The sequence below is a fragment of the Sus scrofa genome, chromosome 9 (genome assembly GCF_054392235.1).
Source record: "Sus scrofa isolate SSC_HxYL_T2T_F1_AM1 chromosome 9, Sscrofa_HxYL_maternal_Yorkshire_Landrace_v2.0, whole genome shotgun sequence".
NCBI lineage: Eukaryota > Metazoa > Chordata > Mammalia > Artiodactyla > Suidae > Sus > Sus scrofa.
In genome coordinates, this window is record NC_139391.1 from 46,079,317 (window position 1) to 46,103,126 (window position 23,810).

A 23,810-nucleotide genomic window follows, 5' to 3' on the forward strand; every position below is an offset into this window, starting at 1 on the left:
TAGGCTGCTAGGTTGTTCCCACAAAGCAGGATTCCCACTTTTTGTGTGTGTCTTTTTTTGCCTTTTCTAGGGCCGCTCCCGTGGCATATGGCAGTTCCCAGGCTAGGGATCTAATCAGAGCTGTAGCCACTGGCCTATGCTAGAGCCACAGCAACGCCAGATCTGAGCCACATCTGCGACCTACACCACAGCTCACGGCAACGCCGGATCCTTAACCCACTGAGCAAGGCCAGGAATCGAACCCGCAACCTTGTGGTTCCTAGTCGGATTCGTTAACCACTGCGCCATGACGGGAACTCCCCCACCATGTTAACTCCCCCACCATGACCTCCAGGTCCCTGCCTGGCTCCTACTCCAATATAACTGAGGGCTGGGCTGGGGCGGAAGGCAGGCTCTCCAGGGATAAAGGATCCAGAGGCAGGAGAAGGTAGGGACTCATGCCGAGGTTTAATTGGCAGGAGCTGGAGCCAGATGAGAAGGCCCGTCACTGTGGCAGGAGGCTGAGCATGAGGCCAAGCAGAAGGGCAGCGGTGAGACAGTGGGGCTCCAGGAAAACTGTCTGGGTCCCTGAGCTCAGCCGGTCACCATAGCGGTCCAGGAGCATCAGGACCACTCCATTGGTCCAGCCAAACCCCTCCTGGAAAGAGGCAAGGTCAGTGGCAAGATCTCTGGGAAAGGCCCCCTAGTCCTTTTATGGGGCATGGGATCCCCATGTGAGGCTCTGGCCTCACCTAGCCCCAGGGGTACAGGGATCACCACCAAGGATCATCCTCCCTAGAACCCACATCCACAAAAGAAAATGAAGCCCAGAGAGGGGAGTCATGGTCAGTTGTGGGGAAGCAGAGCCCCAAATGGCCCTGTAGGATATGGGCCACTCACCTGAACTTCATACTCCCCTCCACCACCCGGCTGTCCACCGTTGCTGATGTCATACTGGGGACAGGAGGACAGGCTCAGGTCAGGGGCTACCCAACTCCCCCAACCCCAGGCCTCTAGGGAGCAAGAAATGGGAGCCCCTTAGGGAGAAGCTGCTCTGGCCAGCAGCTCTGACCCCTGCAGCACCCAAGGATGGCCACCAGGCGTCGCCACGGTCCCGGCTGTGCTGGGCCTGGGCTTTGCAAAGCCTGACAGTTCCCCCCATGTCACCATGGGGAGGGGAGAGGGCCTGGAGGGCCTGGGCTCAGGGCCAGCTCACCTTCTCGTACATGGCTGACCTCCTGGAGTAGACATCAAAGTTGGTGCGGATCCAATTCTGGGCCAGCTGGAAAGCCACTTCCTGGGCTCTGGCTGAAGGAGACTTGGCCAGACCTAGACCCCAGCCCAGGCAGAGCCCCCATGACAGGGGGAGCGGGAATGAGGCCCAGCCCTCACACCTCCCTCCTGGAGCCTGGGGCCAAGCCGCTCTTACTCCAGAGCCCAGGTTTGGAGGGAGAGAGGGGGGCCGAGTCCCCTGACAGGTGGGGTGGGTGTCACGTTTGCTGAAGGAGCGGCTGAGAGAGCAGAGGAGCCAGAGAAAGGGCCCTGCATCCTTGGCTCAGAGCTCCGCAGTCCCAGGGAGGCCGGCCCTCCACTCCCTTGGGGCTGAGGCCCTGGGTGGTGCCCCATCCCTGCCTCCCTACCTCTGATGACCAGGTCCTGCAGGGGGGCCCAGGCGTTGGGGAAGTCCCACTGCTGGCCTGTCTTCCGGAGAGAGGTCGGGATTCCGTAGTGGTAGGTGAGGATCTGGCTGTCCTAGAAGGTTGCAGACCTTACTGTGTAGGTGGGGGGACTGGACAGGGAGCCGCGAGCGAGGCTGGGCCCTGCTGAAGCCAGATGTTCCTTTCCTGGGCCTTCTCTTCTTGGCTCGCAGCCGCCCCCTGGTGGCTGCAGTGGGACCCGCAGGGTAAGACCCAGGGCAGAGGAGGGAGTGGCTGCCACTTGCCAGAGGTCAGGGGACAAAGTCAGGGATAGAGCTGGTGGTCCTGCCTCCAGTGTAGCCACCTGCCTAGCTGCCCCCTCACCTCCAGGTATTTCAGAGCCTTGTCCACGTCGCCTGGGTCAGAGAAGCAGCCAGCCCAGAGCGGAGCGAGGTTGGATGGGTAAAACTCAAGGTTCTTCTTTCCGTTCTCAAGGTCATAGTCAAACCAGGCACCTTTCTCCTCATCCCACAGGATGTCCTTCATGGCGGCCATGCGCTGTGCTCGCAAATTTCTGTACTTCTCAGCTTGGGAGTCATTGCCTGGGGCAGCACTGCCTTTAGGCTGAGGGCCAGGGCCCCTGGCCCGTGGACCCCCTGCCTCCAGGAGTCTAGTTAAGCCTCATGCTGTTGTCCTCCCCCAGGGCTGAGGGGTCCTGAGCACCATGGGGACATGCCTGTGTGGAGGGGAGCCCAGCACATTTCAGGCCTCTAGCAGCTGGAATTCCTTGAGCAAATGGCCCTGAATAGCTCCCAGGACCTGCACAGGTCTGTTCCTGGGTCTGTCCTCTCGGGAACAGATCCTGTGTGGATTCCCCTGGCTCTGAGGGGTTAAAGGGCAGCTGTCTGGGGAGAGGGAATGGAGGGGGTTTGGATGTGTGCAGTAGGGTGTCCTCTCAGTAAGGAAGGGAGGGGTGTGGCTGCTCTGGGGGTGAGGGTGAGGCCAGGGGAACTGGAGGCCCTTCCCCCACCGGCCTACTTCCAGCTCTGCTGCCGAGGCTGAGGCAGGGACCTAAGCAGGACTAGCAGGGTCCCGCGGGCAGTGCGCACCCAGTCTGGAGTAGAAGTTGCTCATCAGCTCCTCTGCCTGGCACAGGAAGGCATTGAGATCAACCGGCACCAGTTTGCTGGTTCGGATGCTGCTGAGCGAATCAGGGTTCGGGCCTCCCACGAACCAGCGTGAAGAGAAGTCCCAGCCAGACTCGGCCCCTGCCTTGAGCTCAGCCCACAGAGCCTCGTGGTCCCCTGTGAGGACAAGGCAGCAGCAGACAGGAGCCCGGGGCCTGGTGCAACTGCAGACACCCAGGCCCATGCAGACCCATTGCCCTCCTACTGCTCACCTTCAGACAAGGTGGCTGCCAGCTCTGCGTCTTTGCTGTATGACTCTGGCCTGGCAGGAGGGGAGTAGGGCCTGGTACTGGGAGGCTCTAGGCCCTCTGTGCCTGGGCTGGGGGCCGAGTCATGCTGGCCCAGCTTCCCCAGGGGCCCACTGTCCTGGACTGCCCAGGGCTCTCAGATCACCATCTGAGAGGTGAGCCGGAGTTACCCACCCTCCCAACAGGGGAGTCCGGTCACTCAAACCAGAGTGAATACACAAGAGACTGAAGGGCTGGCCAGGCACGGCCTCACCTGGGTCCCCCATAGGGGACATGATAGCGGTTCAGGACGTAGCTCTTTCCCCCAGAGCTCACAGAGATGCTCCTGTTCTTGGTCCAAAAGTCCAACTCCAAGGCCAGGGTCTCCAGGTTGTCCCTGGGGTGGAGCCAGGCACCAGCTCAGCCCCCGCCCCGCCCCGCCCCAGGGAGCCTCAGGAAGGGGGGAGAGGGCAGCAGGGGGCGGGGTGGCCACCGGAGGAAGGCGGTGTCATTGGCCTGAGTCACGTAGCGCTCCATCATGAGGCTCAGGAGCGGGGGCTGGCTCCGCTGCAGGTAGTACACGCGGGCTCCGTTGGGGACGTGTCCGTACCTGCCGAGAACGGGGCCGCTGACACCCCTGCCCCCACTGCAACCACCCCCCGCCCCGAGCCCAGGCAGATCCCGGCCCAAGCCCAGGGCCCTGCCCCTCCTGCACCCCGGCTGAGATGCCCGGGCCTCTTACGTCTGCACCAGGTCCAGGAAGTTCTGCAGCATGCCCTTCACCGTCCCTGGCATCTCGGACAGGAGCAGACCCTCCATCACCCAGTAGGAGTCCCTGGGGGAAGGACAGCTCAGGATCCCCCACCCCGCCTGGGACGCCCCGCTGGCCCCAGCCCCCCGACCCCCACAGCTCTTGGCCGCTCACCAGTAATAGAACTCGACAAAGCGTCCTCCTGGCACGATGAACGGGTGACCCGAGTAGATGAGAGAGAACCGCTCTGGGTGGCTGAGGACCTCTGGCTTCACCTGGAGTCAAGAGAAAGGGTGCGGGGAGCCCAGGGCCACGTGGAGGGGAGGCGGGAGGAGGCCGCGGGGGAGGCCCTGGCAGCTGTGGGCTTTGGAGCCAGGCAGCCGGGCTTGGGTTCTGGCTCTGGGGCAGCTCTGCCATGTGGCCTCGGTCAAGGCCAGGGCCGTGGGGAGCGTGGTCTGCTCGTGTCCCCGGCTGGCCTCTGGAGCCCCAGCAAGAGCACGAAGGTGTGCAGGAGCCACCACCGCCCAGCCTGACACCCCAGGTGCTCACCCCGCAGTGGCCATTATTAGGACCCAGCTGGGGGACCATTTTCCTGGCTCCCTGTGCCCCCGCGTCTCTGCTGCCACCACGAGGCCAGACCCAGAGGATCAGGGCCCCAGGATATCTGGCCGGGGTGTGGCTGAGCCCCAGCACCTTTCCCCAGTGAGGCAGATGTGGTGAATGGGCTGAGGGAGAGCAGGCAGGCCCCGAGGGGGTGGCTGTGTCCACATCAGGTGTGTTCTCGCTTCATCCCCTCCCAGTTCTATGCCAGTGAGGTGGGTTTAGTGGGGAGCTGGTCAGCCTGTCCGTGATTTGAAGGGGAATCAAGGGGCTTGAGATCGTTCCCACTGGGTGAGGGGCTGGGTGAGGATGTGGCCCAGGCTGGCCCAGGAGCCTGGAGCACTGCTCCATGCCAGCTGGTGCCAGGGCCCTGGGGGCCAGGCCAGAGGTCGGGTGCTGTATAGCCTTGGGCAAGCCGCTGCCCTCTCTGAGCCTCGGAGGAAGGAGAGAAAGTGTGTACCAGACTGTGCTGAGCCCAGGGATGGACCCCGATCGGCAGTGGCAGAGGCCTGGCCCGAGGAGCTCGTGGAAGAGGGAACCCAGCCAGCAGGGGAGTGAGGGAGTGAACACAGTCAGCCACGTGGTGTAAAGGGCCGGGCCGGGCAGCCTGGGGGTGGAGGACAGGCTAGGTTTGCCTGGGGGAGGACAGGGGGGGCTCCAGGGAGGAGGGGAGGAGTTAGAAGTAGATGCTGCCCTGCTCCCTCTGAAATTCCTTCTAGAGTTTCTGTTCAAGGACCCTCGAGGTGGGGGTTGTATTTTCGGAAAATGTGTCCCAATCTCTGCTGTAGGCGCAGTGAAGGCCCCAAATGGGCTCCCCTCCCACCCCATCTCCCCTGGCCAGGCCCAGGGCCCTGATACCTTCTTTCCCAGCTTCTTCCACAGCTGGTGCAGCTGCCCTGCCCAGGCTCGCAGCTTGGGGTCCAAGATCTTCTGCAGAAACTGGGGGCTGGAAGAGCGCCGGGACCACAGGTTTCAGGGAGGCAGCGCTGGGTGAAGGGCCCTCTGCTGTGCCCATGTCCAGGGCTGTACCTGTCTTTCCAGTCCTCGGGGGTCCAGGGCTGCAGCTCCTGCCCCACAGCCTGGAAGTGTTCTCGGATGAAATCCTGCAGCTCCTGCTGGGGGATGCTGAAGTTGTGGGCCTGGGCCAGCTCGCTGAAGCGCTGTAGTACCTGGTCTGGGGAATAGGCAGCAGGGAGGGGTCAGCAGGACCTCAGGGGTCCCCTCCCTGATCAGAGGCCCCTCTCTGCCTGGTCTTACCCGCTACCTTTTGGTGGAAGGTTCAGGAGAAGGTGGGGCCCCCAGGTGTCTCACCTGGAGCTACGGACAATGGCATATCCACAAATTGCTTATCATCCTGGTAGAGCCTGGCCATCTGAACCTGGCGCAGGAGCTCCCCGTGGCAGTAAATCTGGCTGCAGAGACATTTGGGGAGGGGAGGGTCACCCCCATCAGGGGAGAAGAAAACAAGAGTCTGGGGCATGTTCGCTGGAGGGGATGAGGGCTGTGTGTGTGCTGTGTGTGTGCACGCGTGTGCATGTGCACGTGTAGTAGAGGTTTGTGGTGACCTCCAGGGCTGAGAGAACAAAGAGGGTCCTTGTGCAATAAAGGACCTAAACAACTGCCTGGCCCCACCCCCCTTGTTAATTTGAAACAGGAGAGAAAACCTGGTGGACCAGAGGAGCTTGGCACTTAATCTGTGACTTGTTAGATGGGATGGGTCGGTTCTCTGCACAGTGGCTCTGTGTGGACCCAACCGCAAGGGCTTGTGGCAAAACCCTGTGAGTTGGACCCAGTGGCAATGGCTCAGATTTTGGACCAGAAAATTTCCATGTGAAACCACCTCTATGACTGAAGGACATAAAGTATTCTTGAAACCACCGTGATGGGTTATGTCAGAGAAACACTCTGATACAGAAGGTAGGGCCCTGCACATTCCTTAATGAAATGAGGGTGGTTTATGCAAGGACGTGGTAGTTGAGGAATGCACAAAGGTGCTCATTGTGTTTAGGGGCAGGTGGCTGCTTTTCCTGCAGGGCTGACTTGGGAAGCAGCTGATGAGCCCCCAGCAGGTGCCCTGTGAATAGTTTCCTATTGACCAACAAAAAGCCGCTGGGTTTACTGAAGGTGCTTCCAAAGTGGACAGACAGTATCTTGTTTGGAAGGCCACTGCACTCTGCTGCCTGATGGAAATGTTTAAAAAAGGTAAGAACAGGAGTTCGCGTTGTGGCTCAGTGGTTAATGAATCTGACTAGGAACCATGAGGTCGCGGGTTCCATCCCTGGCCTTGCTCAGTGGGTTAAGGATCTGGCGTTGCCGTGAGCTGTGGTGTAGGTTGCAGACGCGGCTCAGATCCCAAGTTGCTGTGGCTCTGGCGTAGGCTGGTGGCTACAGCTCCGATTCGACCCCTAGCCTGGGAACCTCCATGTGCCTTGGGAGCGGCTCTAGAAAAGACAAAAAAAAAAAAAAAAAAAAAAGGTAAGAACAAGCCAGCTTGGTGGGCTGAATTGTGAGCTGTTTCCCTGCAGTGGTGGAAGAATTGAATGACGAAAGCCCCTGGGTCTGGGTTTTTCCCATGGCGAGTGGCCTGGCAGATGGGCAGTGAAAGCTGTACTCTTAAAGGGAAGCCCGTGTGGGGCATAACCCCAAGGAAATCACTGTGAGAACTTAAAGGGCACATGAAGGTAGCTTTGCACACCTGGTTGTAGATTAAAATCCTTAAAATACTATAAAATACTATATGGTGATAGAAGACACTCTGCCAGGTGGACAGTCCATAGCTCCAATGCCAGGCGAAGACACATCACAACAAATGGGTGTTGTGTGTGTAGCTCCTCAGAGCAGTGCTCGATGGAGAATTGGAACAAGCAGTTGAAACATTTGTGGTCTAAAATGGGGAGAGAGAGCAGAGTTCCCATCGTGGCACAGCGGAAATGAATCTAACTAGGAACCATGAGGTTGCAGGTTCAATCCCTGGCCTTGCTTAGTGAGTTAAGGATCCTGCATTGCCATGAGCTGTGGTGTAAGTCACAGAGGCAGCTTGGATCTGGTGTTGCTGTGGTTCTGGCATAGGCTGGCAGCTGTAGCTTTGATTGGACCCCTAACCTGGGAACCTCCATATGCCGCGAGTGCGGCCCTAAAAAGCAAACAAAATGGGAAGAGAGAAAGCCCTGAGGGCTGGCTTACACACCTTCAAAGTGTGTGCTCAATCCAGCATGATGGGGCCCAAGAAGGTCCCCCCTGGATAGATTCCTCTGCTTCTCTGGGGGATCTGGGGAGACGGGGTGTGCGAGGTTGCTGGTGGTATGGTACAGATCTCTGCTACCTCATCTCAGCTTCCTCTTCCTGCCAAAACAGTGGTCCCAGGACTGCAACGTCGGTACCAGAAACAGAAATGATCCTTAAGCAAGAAACTCTTCTACCTATTATTTAATTTTTTGTGATAGGATTCTCAAGGGCCTTTTGGGGAGGGTTGTGCCTACACCCACCCTGGCTAGATAGGGGCTGTCAGTGAATGCAGCTGGACTGCCCAGGGGTAGGAATAGCCCCCTATGTGAATGGGAGGGGTGGGGAGGGAGGCTCTTGAAAGATTGGTATAGTGGCCAAACCTAACGTCTGTTCTAAAGGTGGAAAGGTTTAGTATCAATCAAATGGAGACAAATGGTGAGAAGGAGAAATGGTAGTTCAGGGTAAAGGGCTGCACAAAAGGGAACAAAGTGAAAACGGGACATCCTACCTTTCCCTGGTGCCTGCAGGGAGGCTCAGAGATAGAGGTTAATATTGTCTTTAGCACAGGTAGGCCAGGTGCCTGCAATGGTGACACCAGGTGTTTGCCACGCCCACCGCCTTTGGAACCTGGCAAAGTTGAATGGAAGCCTGCACACCTGGGTGGTGTCGCCCTGGGGGACATCTTGGTCTTGGGATACGATGCTGAGCTGGACTAGTTACTGACAACTGAGGGAACTCTAGAATGTGCCAGGGTCTTCTGACGCTAAGTTTCCAGGTCATACCTACCATGAAGGATGTCATTTGGGAAGGAATTTCTGGGAACTACTCTGTAGTCTCTGGGCTGTGTGGTTTACTACTTCTGGTGGACTAATGGCTGTGGAACCAAAAACCTTGATAATCTAATGCTTAGAAAGGTCCCTCGTCTTAATGGACAAGATATAGCAATGGCACCCCCAACATGTCATAATGCGCTGTGTGCACAAAGGCAGATCACCCTTGCTTTTGTGGACAGAAAGCTATTAAACATAATAGAAAGAAGGGGTTTCTTATGGGATTAAAGCAATAGGCATCACGTGGTACATCCAGCTTCTTCTGGGGAATAGCCTCATCCTGAAATGAGGACCACTACGGGAGGCCTAATGGCAAACTCAAATTACATCTAGGTGTGACTACCACTTAACTAGCCCTAGCATGGGGGACCCACTACTCTTGCCTTTAATACACAATGGCGACGCATGCATGGTGGATCAGATAATGAGACAGGAAAGGGCTATGGGGAAGGTAAGTGCCCCACATTGGGGAGCAAACTGGATTTGCTTTTAATGGGGAGGGGCATTCAGAGGAAAGATATTTATTAATTAGAATAAGCAGATTAGAAGGAGATCTCTTCCAGGAGGAAAGCAAAGGATGGGAATCAGCCTTGGAAAGATGAGGAGGCTTTAGTGAGGTGGTTCAGGCCAAGAGAGCAAATAATGCTGAGTCATGCTAGGGCCCAGCCCTGGGAAAAGGCTCATATCCTCACCCATAAGGCCTCTCGACTGTTTTAATTAACTAAATTAGGAGACCGAGTTAAAGCCTCTTCAGAATGTAATATCAATGGGAAATGACTGGCTGACTGAGGCCAAAGTAGCCATAGGGCCATGGCCCACCATGCTAGCTAGAAGCCTAAGGGGCACCCCGTGGGAATCTTATGGCCCTGCAAACCTTGCAAAGTTCTCTGAGACTCTTGTATTTTACATTGATGTACTATGACTCCCCTTGCTCCAAGAATAGATCAGAAGAAGAGGTAATCTATAGTATAATTAGCAAGGATAGGAACCGTGTCCCTCATAGGAAGGAGGTGGGCCCTGCTCTCCTACAGCACACGATGGAAACCAGTCTCAGACCAGAATGTGAACTGAGACAGGGTGACTGGATTTGCCTCCAACTGACCTGGGACCCAGAAATAACAAACAACATTTACAAATCATGGCCATTTACAGTGATGCCTATCCATAATAGTATATAGTGTATGTGAAAGGTTTGATTCCACGGGGAAGGCATAGAAAAATACCTCTATTTCTTACAGATTTGTTCTGTAATGAAATTGAATTATACTACAATCATACTAGGCTATGGTGTAACACGGATATTGTTGGTACGATTCAACTACATGGTGTAACTAAGCCATATGATAATACTGATATTGCTGATTAAGTATATTGGGAGATTGAGTTAGGCTTCTGCAGAAGGTAAAACCAGTAGGAAATGACCAGCTTGAGGAAGAACTAGATTTAGCTAATTTCTAGGCTAAGTAGTTCTGCACAAGTTTATCGTAAGATACAAATAGCAGCAGATCAAGGAGGGAAGTGAATTAACCAAATCACTACAAAAATGTGAAAATGTGTGTAAAAGCTCTATAGGCCAGGTTAGTTGTTACTTTTAAGTCTATCTGTAGTTAGCACTGGCTCCTCTCAATGTCAGCCATAGTCATACTATTGTCATATCTACTATATAATTTGTGTGTGGGGGCCTTTTTTTTTAATTTTAGGGCCGCATCTGTGGCATATGGAGATTCCCAGGCTAGGGGTCAAATTGGAGCTATAGCTACTGGCCTACACCACAGCCACGGCAATACCAGATCCGAGCCACTTCTGAAACCTATACCACAGCTCACAGCAACACTGGGTCCTTAACCCACTGAGTGAGGCCAGGGAGTGAACCCCCATCCTCATGGATACTAGCTGGGTTCAAACCCCACTGAGCCACAATGGGAACTTCCATATTGTCATATCTACTATATAATTGCTGTACTAAATGCAGATGCTCAGACAGATATGATGGTTTTGCTGGTAAAAGAGCCTATGTCAAGAGCCAGAGGGGTGGCGAACTGAATTCAGTTCTGATGCTGACCACCTGGAGCTAGGGTGGGCTCCACAGGTGTAAGGGGCAAGGCTGTAATAAAACTGCCTCACTCAGTTCATTTCTACAAGACATATAGAGCGAGGTCTGGGAGGGTCCTGAACACAGAGCTTCTGTATCCTCTCCCTGTGGAATCAGGATGAATCACCCTCCTGGCACATCAAAGGGTCCACCAAATAGGGGGTTCCACTGATCTTTGGTGTCCAGAATTTTTATTGGGGTATCATTACATAGGTTTGATTGATTGAAGCATTGGCCATGTGATTGAGCTCATTCTCCCACTCCCCTCTCCTCCCTGAAGGTTGAGCTGATATCATGTAGGTCCAGAGCCCCAACCCTCGCTTAGTCTTTCTATCACCCTGAGCCATCTCATTGGCATGTACTATGGGGCATGACCCATCTAGGGGTTCACCACAAGTCATCCCATTGACAGACTATCAGAGCCCACCCTCAGTATCCTTCCTAGCACTTTGCAAATTCCGAAAGCTCAGAGGTTATGTCCCAGGAAACCAAGTCAAGGACAGACAAATTCTTTGTTACACAATAAGCCCCCCACCCCTGCTCTTTGGCCATGGGCTCCTTACAGCAAAGCAGCCATACCTGTTTGAGTATCTACTTTTGATGTAGCATTTATATAGCAGAAAAAGAAATAGTATCAACACAAATATACCCAACATAGCTAGTATAGGGTAGGGATAGAAGGCTTTTAGCTCAATTTCCCAATTTGACCATTAATACTATAATCTAACCATTAATGCCCGTGTTTATCACGTCACACTATGATAGATATAACCTAAAAATACAAGTCAAAAGATGTTGGCACATCATTAGAGTTCCATACAATCAGTAATAATTAGTCTAGTCCATCATCAGATCACATACCCAAAATGTCTCCCAGGGCGAGGATACCCAGTTTTGCAGACTTACATTCGATCTTGTCGGATTCCAAAGTAGGAATGGTCTCAGCAATACATAGTTTCACCCTTTCAGGGATCTGGTATAACTGAGCTAAGAGGCACTATCATTTTTGCTGTAAGTCTTTTTATTTTTTTTTTGTCTTTTTTTTTTTGTTGTTGTTGTTGTTGCTATTTCTTGGGCCGCTCCCGCGGCATATGGAGGTTCCCAGGCTAGGGGTCCAATCGGAGCTGTAGCCACCGGCCTACGCCAGAGCCACAGCAACGTGGGATCCGAGCCGCGTCTGCAACCTACACCACAGCTCACGGCAACGCCGGATCGTTAACCCACTGAGCAAGGGCAGGGATCGAACCCGCAACCTCATGGTTCCTAGTCGGATTCGTTAACCACTGCGCCATGACGGGAACTCCTCTAAGTCTTTTTAAAGTGTTAATGTAATAGTTTCCTTCACTGCACTTGTTACTAATCTCTTCATTTATTCCTTTACCTCAGGACTACTTGTCCTTCTCTCCATTTATATTCAGAATTTTCCAGTTTTGGAAAGAATGTTAGATTTGGCTACTGGGTTGGTCTGGATTGCAGGCAGCAGTACTGGTTTGGCAGATGCCTCCTGGCAGCCACTCCCTCCCATTCGTATGGATTAGTGTTACATAGGTACAGGATGAGAGGGGCTGTTCCCATCACTAGGCATGAGTTAGGGCTAAATACAGATGCATCACTAACAATCCCAATTGAGCCAGATGGGATGAAGGCAACCATCCCATCAGGTCATTAGGAATTCTGACATAATGGTTTAAAGATATAGTTACATTTTCTTGCTTAGGAATCACTCCTGCTTCTCACACTTCTAGCTGCAGTCTTGGTCCTGGGAACACTGTTTCTTTCAGGTAGAAAAAAGAAAATTTAAGTGATGTGGGGAAGAAAGAAAAAGTATAGTTGACCCATTGTCTACTTCCCATGGGGGGAATTGTAATGGAACCCAACATCCTCTCCACCCCCTCTTCCCTAGCTTCCCCTACAAAAACCAGTTGAATCCATCTAGTAGGGACATTCCCTTGATCCCCCTCATGTTGAATGTGATCACACTTTCATGAAGGTATTTAAGCAAGAACTTTGTACCTATATCTCCTCTGATTTAGACAACCAACCTTTGCAACTCTCTATTAAACCATTGCTCCAAGGATGAAAGTACGTTCCTTGGTCTGAGGAGATGTTCATGCAGTTGTCCAGATTGATGCCATATATTCTGTTCTGGTCCTTTTTACAGTATTTTGAGCATTTACCACTTGGTATGCAAAACCCAGTCCAGAGTAAGTGCCTGTTTTTATCAGGACCCATTTGTAACCTCCTGGGTCTTCCAGCATCAGTCATCAGCTTGCCAGCTATGTGCCTGTCCTTTCCCCCAGGGAATCTGCCCCACAGCCATCTGTAGTCTGTGTCTCTTGCTGGCAGATAGAGGAGTTCTTATTGACATTTTCTGCTAGAGGGTGCAAGTGGAATATAGCTAGATTCAGCCCATCTCTGCACTGCTGCAGCCTCCCAACGTCAATCAGGTTATGAACCCAAGAGGCTACCTCATGCGAACACACGGAGATAACTCACTTGCTGGCTCCAGTTACCTTTCAATATAGGAAGAGGGTTCTTATGGGCATCAGTGTGTTCTACTTGAATGCGTTATTCAAATTCCCATAGTGATTTCCATAGGATCATGCCGCAAAAGAGCACTGTTTTCATAGATGGATTTTCCATTGTCCTTCTGCCCACATATGGCCAGACCATTGACTATTGGCCAAGAATAGGCAAAAACCCACATGCAGTGGCAAACAGTCTGCAGTTCAGCCCACCAAGATGATTTGGTTTGATCTCCTTTGATGAGAGTGGCAATCTTCCCAACAGTATGTTGCATGTTCAGCTAGGAACTGCCACCCATAAACCAAGCAGCTCTTTGTTGCTCAATCAAGAGCTATATATAGGGCACTGCCCAAGTGGCAATAGAATCCGGCAGCTCCTCAGGTGATTCCAACGTTAGTCCTGGGGGAAAAGACTCTACCTGCTCTTGAATACACCAAGAAACTGCATTCTCCCAGTTGCATGTTCATGGATAAACCATTTCCTGCATAAAACATTTCCATTTTATTGTGGAACTCTTTCGGGCACTGTCCTCCCTCTTAAAGCATTTCTCCAGTATCATCAAGATATTATGGGCATTTCGGGTGTCAGGATTATCTTACGACCTTCAACCATAGGGGCAGCTTCAATTAATATCTGATAGCAAGCTAGCAATTGCCTCTCAAATGGAAATGATTTAGTCCAAAGTCTCAGCAATCGTGCTGGGTGGCACCCAAAGGTTTTTGCTGGAAGTCCCAGGCTGTGCTCCCCAGAAGGCTACACTCTGTGTGGACTCAGCTGATCTTATTTTTCCCACTTGGAACATCCAACTAATGTTGCTTGATGTATGGATTGACACACTCTCTGTTTTTTACTACTAGAGAATGGAAATGTTCCCCAGTCAGGCATAGTATCCGTCCCTGTAATACATTCAGGGAAAATAGATGCAATCCCTTCACATTAGAACTGTTCAAACACAAGTGTTCCCATCGTGGCACAGCGGAAACGAATCCGACTAGGAACCATGAGGCTGCGGGTTTGATCCCTGGCCTTGCTCAGTGGGTTAAGGATCTGCTGTTGCTGTGAGCTGTAGTGTAGGTCGCAGACATGTCTTGGATCTGGTGTTGCTGTGGCTGTGGCATAGGCCGGCAGCTGTAGCTCTGATTGGACCTGTAGCCTGGGAAACTCCATATGCCATGGATTTGGCCCTAAAAAGACCAAAAAAAAAAAAAAAAAAAAAAAAAAAAAAGAAGAAGAAGAAGTGTTCAAACACACCACTTTTCACCCAAACTTTCATCCTAGTCACATCAACCCTTGCGTTCCTGACTGTGGCGGTGTTCGGGCGTGAGCAGGTTTTGCTTTGCAGTGACAGGCAGGGTAAGTGTTCCCCATCAGTCATGATGGTCATTCCCGTAAAACATTTGGTTGAAGGAGGAACAACCGCTTGACATAAAGCTTGTTTAAACATTCCAGTTTTTTCTTTTTCTTCCTCTCTTTCTTTCTTTCCTTCTTTCTTCCTCCCTCCTTCCTTCTTTCTTTCTCTCCCTTTCTTTCCTCCCTTCCTTCCTTCCTCTCCTCCCCCTTTCCCTTCCCCTCCTTCTCTTTTACTTCTTCTTCTTTTTCTTTTTTTCCTGCTTTTTAGGGCCACACTGTGGCATGTGGAAACTCCCAGGCTAGGGGTCAAATCGGAGCAGCAGCTGCAGGCCACAATCTCGGCCACAGCCACAGCTACAGCAACGCAGAATCTGGGCTCTTCTGTGACCTGCACCACAGCTCACGGCAACGCCTGATCCAGCCCCGGGCCCCTCTTCCCTGGAGCTCCCCTCTCCCCCAAGCTTTTTCCGCTCCTGCCCCAACCGCACAGACCTTCTTCCTGATCTTTGACCAGCAACCTCAGAGCCTCTGCCCCGCAGCTTCCATGTCTGGCCCGTCTTCTCTCAGATCTGCACTCAGAGGTTTCCTTCTACAGTTCAGCCTGATCATCCCCTTCCCGCCCCATCCTGTCCCAAACACCCTCTGCTCACCCCATCAGCGGCTCTTGAATTTCATTTTCCTTTTAATTGTACTTCTATCACCGTTGAACCTCTATTATTAGTTTTCTTACTTGTTATGTAACAATAACCCTGCGTGCACGGGCCTCCTTGCTCCTGTTCACTGCTGCAGCCCTAGGGGCACAGTGAGAGCTCAATAAATCCCTGTTGAATGAGGAGTGGGCAGGGCCCTCTGAGTCCAGGAGGCAGGACAGGGTCTCTTATCTCTATTATTTCGAGATGAAAACTATGGCTCTAGAAAGAGGTTTGATTTGCCCTTGGTCACAGACATCAGAGGTTAAACCCACGAACTCTTTTCAGGCCCTTACACCCCTTCTCACATCCAGGCTGGGGAAATGGAGTAGGAAGTTTCCTAGAACAATCCTGAGAACAGGCCTGCACAGTTCAAAGAGCGGCTGGAAGGAGGGCCAGAGGGAGAGAAGGTTCAGGCCTCCTTGTGCAGTAGGCTCCCGGACGGTGCCCAGGCCGGCCTCAGGCCGCTCCCTCGTTTCCCATCGTGGGAGGTGCGGGCTGGGACCAGAGCCTGCCGCACAAGGAAACCTAATTTCTTTCCCTTCTTCCGCTCTGCAGGGCTGACCCCGCAGCACTTGAATTCTCACCCCAACCTTCCAGAGCCAGCCTTCCCGCCCCATCCCCAGCCTTCTCCATTCCTACCTCTCACAGGGTGGGGGCAGGGCCTCCCAGGACCCCAGCCCCAGCCCCAGCAGAAGCAGCAGGTGCAGCCCCCAGGTCCTCCTCTGCATGGTGGCAGTGGCTGTGGCTGCAGCCAAATGAGGAAGCCAGGCACCTCCTGCTTGCTGGGGCGCAGCCTGGCCCGCCTGCCTACCCAGGACAGCCAAAGTCCAGGACTGAGGCGTGGCCACCGGAGGGGATGTGTGCCCACTCCGCACACAGCCCGCTTGCCACTCCTGCAAGCTTGCCACTCCGCTCAGCTTGCAGAAGCCACCCACGCCCCCAGCTTTGTTCTTTTCCTTCTCTGCTGTTTCTCAGCCGCAGCTGGTGCCTCTTCTCAGGCCCTTCCCTCACGGTCAAGGTGGGGGCGGGGGAATGGGACGAAATTAGGCCACATATCTGTGACCCAGGTGCCAGTTGCTTGGATGGACCTGAGACCACCACCTCAGTGGGTTATCTTTTCCTTTAGCATTTCGAACAGAATGGCTCAAGGTTCTGTTCCAGGTGTAGTGAGAAACTCAAGGACCCCTGCAATTTATCTATAAGAAATTTTGGGGGGTTTAGGAGGGCACAAGCATCCTGTCTGAGGAAGACCCACCATAGCGATGCATTTGCAAAGGGTTTTGAAGATGACGTAGGAGTTCACCGAGGGAATGTGCTAAAGACTATTCCAGTGTCAACAGCGCCATTCCAGTATCAGCCTGACCAGATAGCGCTTGGGGCTGGTGCAGGGGAGGGACATGAGGCAAGGCCAGAGGGACGTGTTGGCACCGAACTGCCAGTAGCCTTTGCCAGTAACCTTTGTCAATAACCAGGGAGGCAGCAGCTTCCAGTGAAGGAACCCCAGAGACGCTGTGAGCTGAGGCAGCAGGATTCAATTTGCTTCAGAAAGCTCAGCCCCTGGGCCTGAGGGAAGGCGGGTTTGGGGCAGAGGTGGGGCAGGGCACATCAGGAGGCTGTAGTGATGATCCAGGGTCAGTGATTCAGGCTGAACCAGCCCAGGAGGTGGGTGGGAGAAGGTGCCTGTGTCAGCCTTGGTCATCGGCGTGTGGTGACCGTGTGACCTTTCCTGTGTGACTCAGGCTTGCTGTCCAGGCTGTCTGTTGGGTGCCTGCTCAGTGTCTGCACACGAGGGGGTGGGCCAGGCCCTGTGCTTTTGCAGCCAGTGCTCTGCCCCCACTGGAGCGGGCATCTGCTCTGTCTGCCCACCTCCTTCCTGCCACCCTTCCCTACTGATGCTTTATGTTTCCTTCCTTCCTTTTTAAAATGTTTTTTCTTGTGGTTAATATAACGTAAAATTAGCCATTTCAACCATTTTTAAGCGCACAGTTCAATTTACATTACATTCACAATGTTGCAACTGTCGCCATTATTTATTTCCAACCCTTTTTGTTTTTATCATCCCAAACATACTTTATTTATTTATTTTTTTGTCTTTTTTTTTTTTTGCATTTCTTGGGCCGCTCCCTCGGCATATGGGGGTTCCCAGGCTAGGGGTCTAATCGGAGCTGTAGCTGCCAGCCTACGCCAGAGCCACAGCAACTCGGGATCCGAGCCGCGTCTGCTACCTACACCACAGCTCACGGCAACACCAGATCCTTAACCCACTGAGCAAGGGCAGGGATCGAACCCACAACCTCATGGTTCCTAGTCGGATTCGTTAACCACTGCGCCACGACAGGAACTCCCCCAAACATACTTTAAACCATTGAGCAGAAGTTCCCACTGTGGCACAATGAAATGGGTGGCATCTTGGGATTGCTGAGTTTCAGGTTCCATCCCGGCTGCTGCCTCATGACTGTGATTCGGATCTGACCCCTGGCCTGGGAACTCCACATGTTTCAGGGCGGCCAAAAATGAAAAAGCAAAAAACATTAAGCAATGACTTCTTAATCCCTTTTTTTCCATGGATCCTGGAAAACATGATTCTAGTTTTGTGTCTATGAATTTGCCTATTCTAGGTACTTCATGTAAGTGGAGCCATACCGTATTCGTCCTTCTGCGTCTTCCTCATTTCACCAGCATAATGTTTTCAAAGTTCATCTACGTTTTAGCATGTATCAGAATTTCCTTTCTTTTCTGAGACTGAATAATATTCTATTGTATGTAGAGACCACATTTTCTTTTTTTTTAAATTTCTTTTTATTTATTTATTTATTTATTTTGCTTTTTACGGCTGCACCTGCGGCATATGGAGGTTCCCAGGCTAGAGGTCCGATGAGAGCTACAGCTGCCGGCCTACACCACAGCCACAGCCACGCCAGATCCGAGCCGCGTCTGCGACCTACACCACAGCTCACGGCAACGCCGGATCCTTAACCCACTGAACGAGGCCAGGATTCAAACCCACAACCTCATGGTTCTTAGTCGGATTCGTTTCTACTGCGCCAGGATGGGAACTCCAAGACTGCATTTACTTCATCCTTTCATTTATCATTGGACATGTGGGTTGCCTTCACCGTTTGGCTTTGCAAATTATGCTGCTATGAAAATGGGGGGACAATATCTGTTCCTCTCCCTGCTTTCATTTTTGGGGGGTATGTACCTAGGAATGGAATTGCTGGACCATATGGTCAATCTGTGTTTAATGTTTGAGGAAATGCCAGGCTGTTTTCCTTAGCAGGTGAACCATTTTACATTCCCACCACCGATGCACAATGGTTGCAATTTCTCCCAGCTCTCGTTATTTTGTTGGTTTTTCTTGTAACAGCCATGCTAGTGATTGTGAGATAACATCTCATGGTGGTTTTGACTTGCATTTTCCTAATAATTACTGGGGTTGAGCATCTTTTATGCTCATTGGCTGTTTGCATATCTTCTTCAGAGAAACATTTACTCAAGGTTTTTGCCCGTTTAAAAATTTGTGGCAAGTTTTGAAATCAGGAAGTGTGAGCTCTCTGACTTTGTTCTTTTCTGAGATGGTTTTGGTTATGCAGGGTGTCTTGCAATTCCATACAAATTAGATCAGCTTTTCCCTTTCTCCAAAAAAGGCTGTTGGAATTTTGATAAGGATTGTGTTGAATTTGTAGATTGCTTTTTGTATTATGACATCTTAACAATATTAAGCCTTCTTACCCGCAAACACTGGATGCCATCGCTTTTATTTAGCTCTTATTTAATTTCTTGCAGTAATGTTTTTAGTGTTCAGTGTATGTCGTTCATCTCCTTGAATAAATTTATTCCTAGGTATTTTATTCTTTTAGATGCTATTTTAAATGGCATTCCTTTTTATTTTTATTTAATTTTTTTAAAAGGCCGTACCCACAGCATGTGGAAGCTCCCAGGCTGGGGACTGATTCTGAGCTGTAGCTGTGACCTATGCTGCAGCTGTGGCAATGCCAGATCCTTTAACCCACTGCGCTGTGCTGGGGATTGAATCCACGCCTCCACAGCGACCCCAGCCACTATAGTTGGATTCTTAATCCATTGCTCCACCATGGGAACTCCTGGATTGCTTTTTAAATTTCTTTTTCAGTTTGTTCTTTGCAGGTGTATAGCAACTCAACCAATTTTTGTGTGTTATTTTGTACCCTGAAGCTTTACTGAATCTGTTTATTAGATCTAGTAGCTTTCCTGTGGGTCCTTTGGGATTTCCTATATATAGAATCATGTCATTTGTGGATAGATATAGTCTTCCTTTCCAATTTGAGTGCCTTTTATTTCTTTTTCTTTTTCTTTTCTTTCCTCCTCTTCCTCCCTTCCTCCCTTCCTTCCTCCCTCCCCCTCTCTCTCCCTCCCTCTTTCTCTCTCCCTCCCTACCTCCCTCCCTCCTTCCTCCCTTCCTCTCTTTCTTTCTTTCTCCTGTTGCTCTAGCTGGAACTCTGGAATAGTGTTGAATCACAGGGGTGAAAGGAGACATTCTTGTTTTTCCCCCCTGATTTTGGGGAGAAAGCTTTCAGTCTTTCACCTTTGAGTATGATTCTAGATGTGGGCTTTTCATAAATTCCCTATATATTGAGGAAATTTCATTCTATTCCTAGTTTCTAGGGTTTGCCCCCCCCCCCCCTTTTTAGGGCCACACCCATAGCCTATAGAAGTTCCCAGGCTAGAGGTCTAATCAGAGCTGCAGCTACTGGCCTATACCACAGCCACAGCAAAGCAGGATCAGAGCTGAATCTGCGACCTATACCACAACTCATGGTGATGTAGGATCTTTAACCCATTGACTGGGGCCAGGGATTGAACCTGCAACCTCATAGATACTCGTCGGGTTCATAACTTGCTGAGTCACAACAGGAACTCCTAGGATTTTTTTTTTTTAAACCACAGAAGGGATTTTCTATATTTAGAATCATGGTCAAATGGCTTATCTCTCACATGGCTTTTCTCTCAAATGGCTTTTCTCTGTCAATTAATGACATGTGCGTTTTTTTCTTTGTACTATTAATGTAGTGTATTACATTGATTAGTTTTTTTTTTTTTTTGTCTTTTGAGGGCCGCACCAGTGGCATATGGAGGTTCCCAGGCTAAGGTTCCAATTGGAGCAGTTGCTGCTGGCCTACGCCAGAGCCACAGCAACGCTAGATCCAAGCCACGTCTGCGACCTATACCACATCTCACAGCAACCCTGGATCTTTAAGCCACTGAGTGAGGCCAGGCATTGAACCCACAACCTCATGGTTCCTAGTCAGTTTCGTTTCCACTGCACCACGACGGGAACTCCAACATTGATTAATTTTTTATATTGAACTATCCTTACATTCTTGGGATAAAACTGACTTGTATGGTGTATAATCCTTTAAATATACTTTTGGATTTGTTTTTTTTGTTTTTTTTTTTTTTTTGGTTTTTTTTTTTTTGTCTTTTGTCTTTTGTTGTTGTTGTTGTTGCTATTTCTTGGGCCGCTCCCGCGGCATATGGAGGTTCCCAGGCTAGGGGTTGAATCGGAGCTGTAGCCACCAGCCTACGCCAGAGCCACAGCAACGCAGGATCCGAGCCACGTCTGCAACCTACACCACAGCTCATGGCAACGCCGGATCGTTAACCCACTGAGCAAGGGCAGGGATCGAACCCGCAACCTCATGGTTCCTAGTCGGATTCGTTAACCACTGCGCCACGACGGGAACTCCTGGATTTGTTTTATTAGTATTTTGCTGAGGATTTTTGCATCATGTGAATAAAAGATATTGGATTGTAATTTTCTTGTGATGTCTTTCTTTGACTTAAGCATCAGGTAATGCTGGTCTTACAGAATGAGTTAGGAAGTGTTTTTTTCTTTCCTATTTTGGAAAAAATAGAGAAAGACTGGTGTTAATTCTTCTTTAAATGCATGGTAGAGTTCACCACTGAAGGAATTGTTCTTGGATTATATTAAAGTTCTCCAGAGAAACAGAAGCACCAGGATGTGTATGTGTGGGGTGGGTGGTGGTGAAGAAGGGACTTATTTTGAGGAATTTACTTACATGACTTTGGGGGTTGGCAAGTCCAAAATCTGCAAGATAGGCCAGCAGGCTGGAGATCCAGGAAAGAGTTGCAGTTCAAGTCTATAGGCAGTCTGTTGGCAGAGTTCCCTCTACTAAGGAGGTCAATCTTTTGCTACTAAGCCCTTCAACTGATTGGGTGAGGCCCACTCACATCATGGAGGGTAGTTTGCTCAGTCTACTGATTTAAAGGTTAATCTCATCTAAAAAATTCTTTCACAGAAACATCTAGAATAATCTTTGACTAAATATCAAGGTATCTTGGCCAAGCCAATATGACACATAAAATTAACTCCCACATGGGGATTTATAGGTTGGAGGGTTTTTAATTATAATCTTACTTGTTATAAATCTGTTGAGATGTTCTATTTCTTCTTGCATCAGTTTAGGAAATTTATGTGTTTCTAGAATTTGTGCATTTCATCTAGGTTATCTTATTTGTTGGCATGTGATTGTTGAACCCGTATCCTCATGGATACTAATATTATCTTTATTAAGTTCTGTAGTAATGTCCCCATTTTCATTTTTGATTTTAGAGATTTGTGTCTTCTGTCTTTTTCTTTTTCCTATATATATATATATATATATATTATATATAAAATATATATATATATATATTTCTGTCTGTGCCTCCAGCATGTGGAAGTTCCCAGGCCAGGGATCGAACCTGTGCCATAGCAGCAAACTAAGCCACTGCAGTGACAACACTGGATCCTTAACCTGCCATGCCACAAGAGAACTCCTCTTCTGTCTTTTTTTCTTTGTCAATTTTTTTTCCTAGCTAAAGATTTGTCAGTTTTATTGTTGTTGTTTCAAAGAACCAATTTTGGCTTTATTGATTTTGTCTATTGATTTTCCATTTTCTATTTTATTTATCTATGTTCCAGTCTTCATTATTTACTTTCTCTTCTAGCTTTTTATTTAGTTTGCTCTTCTAGTTCCCCTCTAGGTGTAAAGTTAGTTTATTGACTTAAGATCTACTTTATTTTATTTTAGGCCATACATGTGGCATGCAGAAGTTCTTAGGCCTAGAATCAAACCTGTGCCACAGCAGTGACAATGCCAAATCCTTAGCCACTAGACCACCAGGGAACTCTGTCTTTTTTTTTTTTTCTCTTCTTTTGAGACTCTTTTTTCTTTTTATTTCAGGAAATGCAACATATTGTTAAATCACAACACATCAGAGCAGAAAAAATGTAAGCATGGATCTATATGGATATTAGAATACCCCTAGGGTCACCATTCTTTGGGCTAGCCTGTCTTCTCTCATCTCCAGTCACAGCAGAAAGTTCATGGTAAGATCTGACCAGAAGGAAAAAGCCTGAGACTCAACCCTTTGCCCATCTCACAATGAATGCCACGGACATCCCATCAGGTATGTTCCATTTGCATCCAGCCAGTATGCCAAGATCTTCTTTTGACATTACGAAACTTGGGGAAACCTTGATGCAAAGTACCTTCAGCTGATGATGGATGTCACCAAAACCAGCATCAAAATCCCAAGTTCTCCCGCCTCCATTAGCAGCACCCAGAGCTAAGAACCTGGGGATCAGGTCTGGTTTCAGAGACAACTTAAGCTCTCCTCATTCTACTTCCCATGCTCAACTGTGGGTCTTGGAGGGTGTCCTGGGAAAGTAGGGGGTGGCTGTAGTTTGCTGTGGGGACAGGACACTAGATAGAGGCTGTGGTCTCAGGGAATAATCATTAGTGTGAGCTCCCCTGGAGGCTGTCATCCTGGGGAAAAAATTCTTTTTTCTTTCTTTCTTTTTTTTTTTTTTTTTTTTGCTTTTTAGGGCCTCACCAGCAGCATATGGAGGTTCCCAGGCTAGGGGTCCAATCAGAGCTACGGCTACTGGCCTACGCCACAGCCACAGCAATGTAGGATCTGAGCCACGTCTGTGACCTACACTACAGCTCATGGCAATGCCAGATCCTTAACCTATTGAGCGAGGCCAGGTATTGAACCCACATCCTTACGGATACTAGTCGGGTTTGTTAACCGCTGAGCCAAGACAGGAACTCCCACTCTCTGTCTTTCAACTGGAGAGTGTAATCTTACTTCTGCCATTTTGCTAATTTCTTCTTGCACGTCTTTTACTGTTTTTCTTTTGGCTATGCTCACATCATGCAGAAGTTCCTGGGCTGAGGGTCAAAGCCGAGTCACAGGAGTGATAACGCAGAATTCTTAACAGCTAGCGCACCAGGAAACTTCCGTCTTATACTATTTTTGTCCCTCATTTTTTCCATTACTGCCTTCTCTTGTGTATAGTTGATTTTGTTGTAGTGAATCATTTTGATTCCCTTCTCATTTCCTTTTGGGTTTATTTTTTAGTTACCATGAATTAACTAAATTAACATCCTGAATTTATAACAAGCTAGTTCAAACTAATACCAACTTAACTTCAGCAGAATACAAAAATTCTGCTCCAATACATCACAATACATGTCTGTCTTTCCCCCTTATGCTATTGTTGTCACTAACAGCCTATGTGTGCCCAATAACATAAATTGATATTTATTTTTTTACATTTGTCTTTTAAATTCTCTAATGGTATTAAAAAGGGGCGTTATAAACCCAAAATGCAATGGTACTGGCTTTTATATTTGCCCATGTGTTTTCTTTTACAGGAGATCTTT

The 23,810-nt window shown here is 49.9% G+C and overlaps 2 protein-coding genes across 2 annotated transcripts in view; one reads left to right on the top strand and one right to left on the bottom strand.

Moving 5' to 3' along the window:
* Nucleotides 1-23,810, top strand: part of IL10RA (interleukin 10 receptor subunit alpha) — a 926,736-nt gene that overhangs the window by 641,077 nt on the left and 261,849 nt on the right. The window lies entirely within an intron of this gene.
* TREH (trehalase) lies at nucleotides 429-15,935 on the bottom strand. The gene is made up of 15 exons (XM_021062945.2): nucleotides 15,736-15,935; nucleotides 5,693-5,793; nucleotides 5,411-5,555; nucleotides 5,240-5,327; nucleotides 3,956-4,056; nucleotides 3,773-3,865; nucleotides 3,524-3,640; nucleotides 3,305-3,427; nucleotides 3,016-3,065; nucleotides 2,726-2,920; nucleotides 2,001-2,218; nucleotides 1,620-1,731; nucleotides 1,196-1,308; nucleotides 880-933; nucleotides 429-637 (listed from the first exon to the last, which is right to left on the bottom strand). The coding sequence occupies exons 1-15, from the start codon at nucleotides 15,822-15,824 to the stop codon at nucleotides 485-487; spliced, it is 1,752 nt and encodes a 583-aa protein (XP_020918604.1). The 5' UTR covers nucleotides 15,825-15,935; the 3' UTR covers nucleotides 429-484.

Coding starts and splice junctions, on each gene's coding strand:
- TREH (XM_021062945.2), bottom strand. CDS start 15,824: ATGCAGAGGAGGACCTGGGGGCTGCACCTGCTGCTTCTGCTGGGGCTG. Junction 3,866..3,955: donor TTTGTCGAGTTCTATTACTG/GTGAGCGGCCAA, acceptor TCCTTCCCCCAG/GGACTCCTACTGGGTGATGG. Junction 638..879: donor GAGGGGAGTATGAAGTTCAG/GTGAGTGGCCCA, acceptor GCCTCTTTCCAG/GAGGGGTTTGGCTGGACCAA.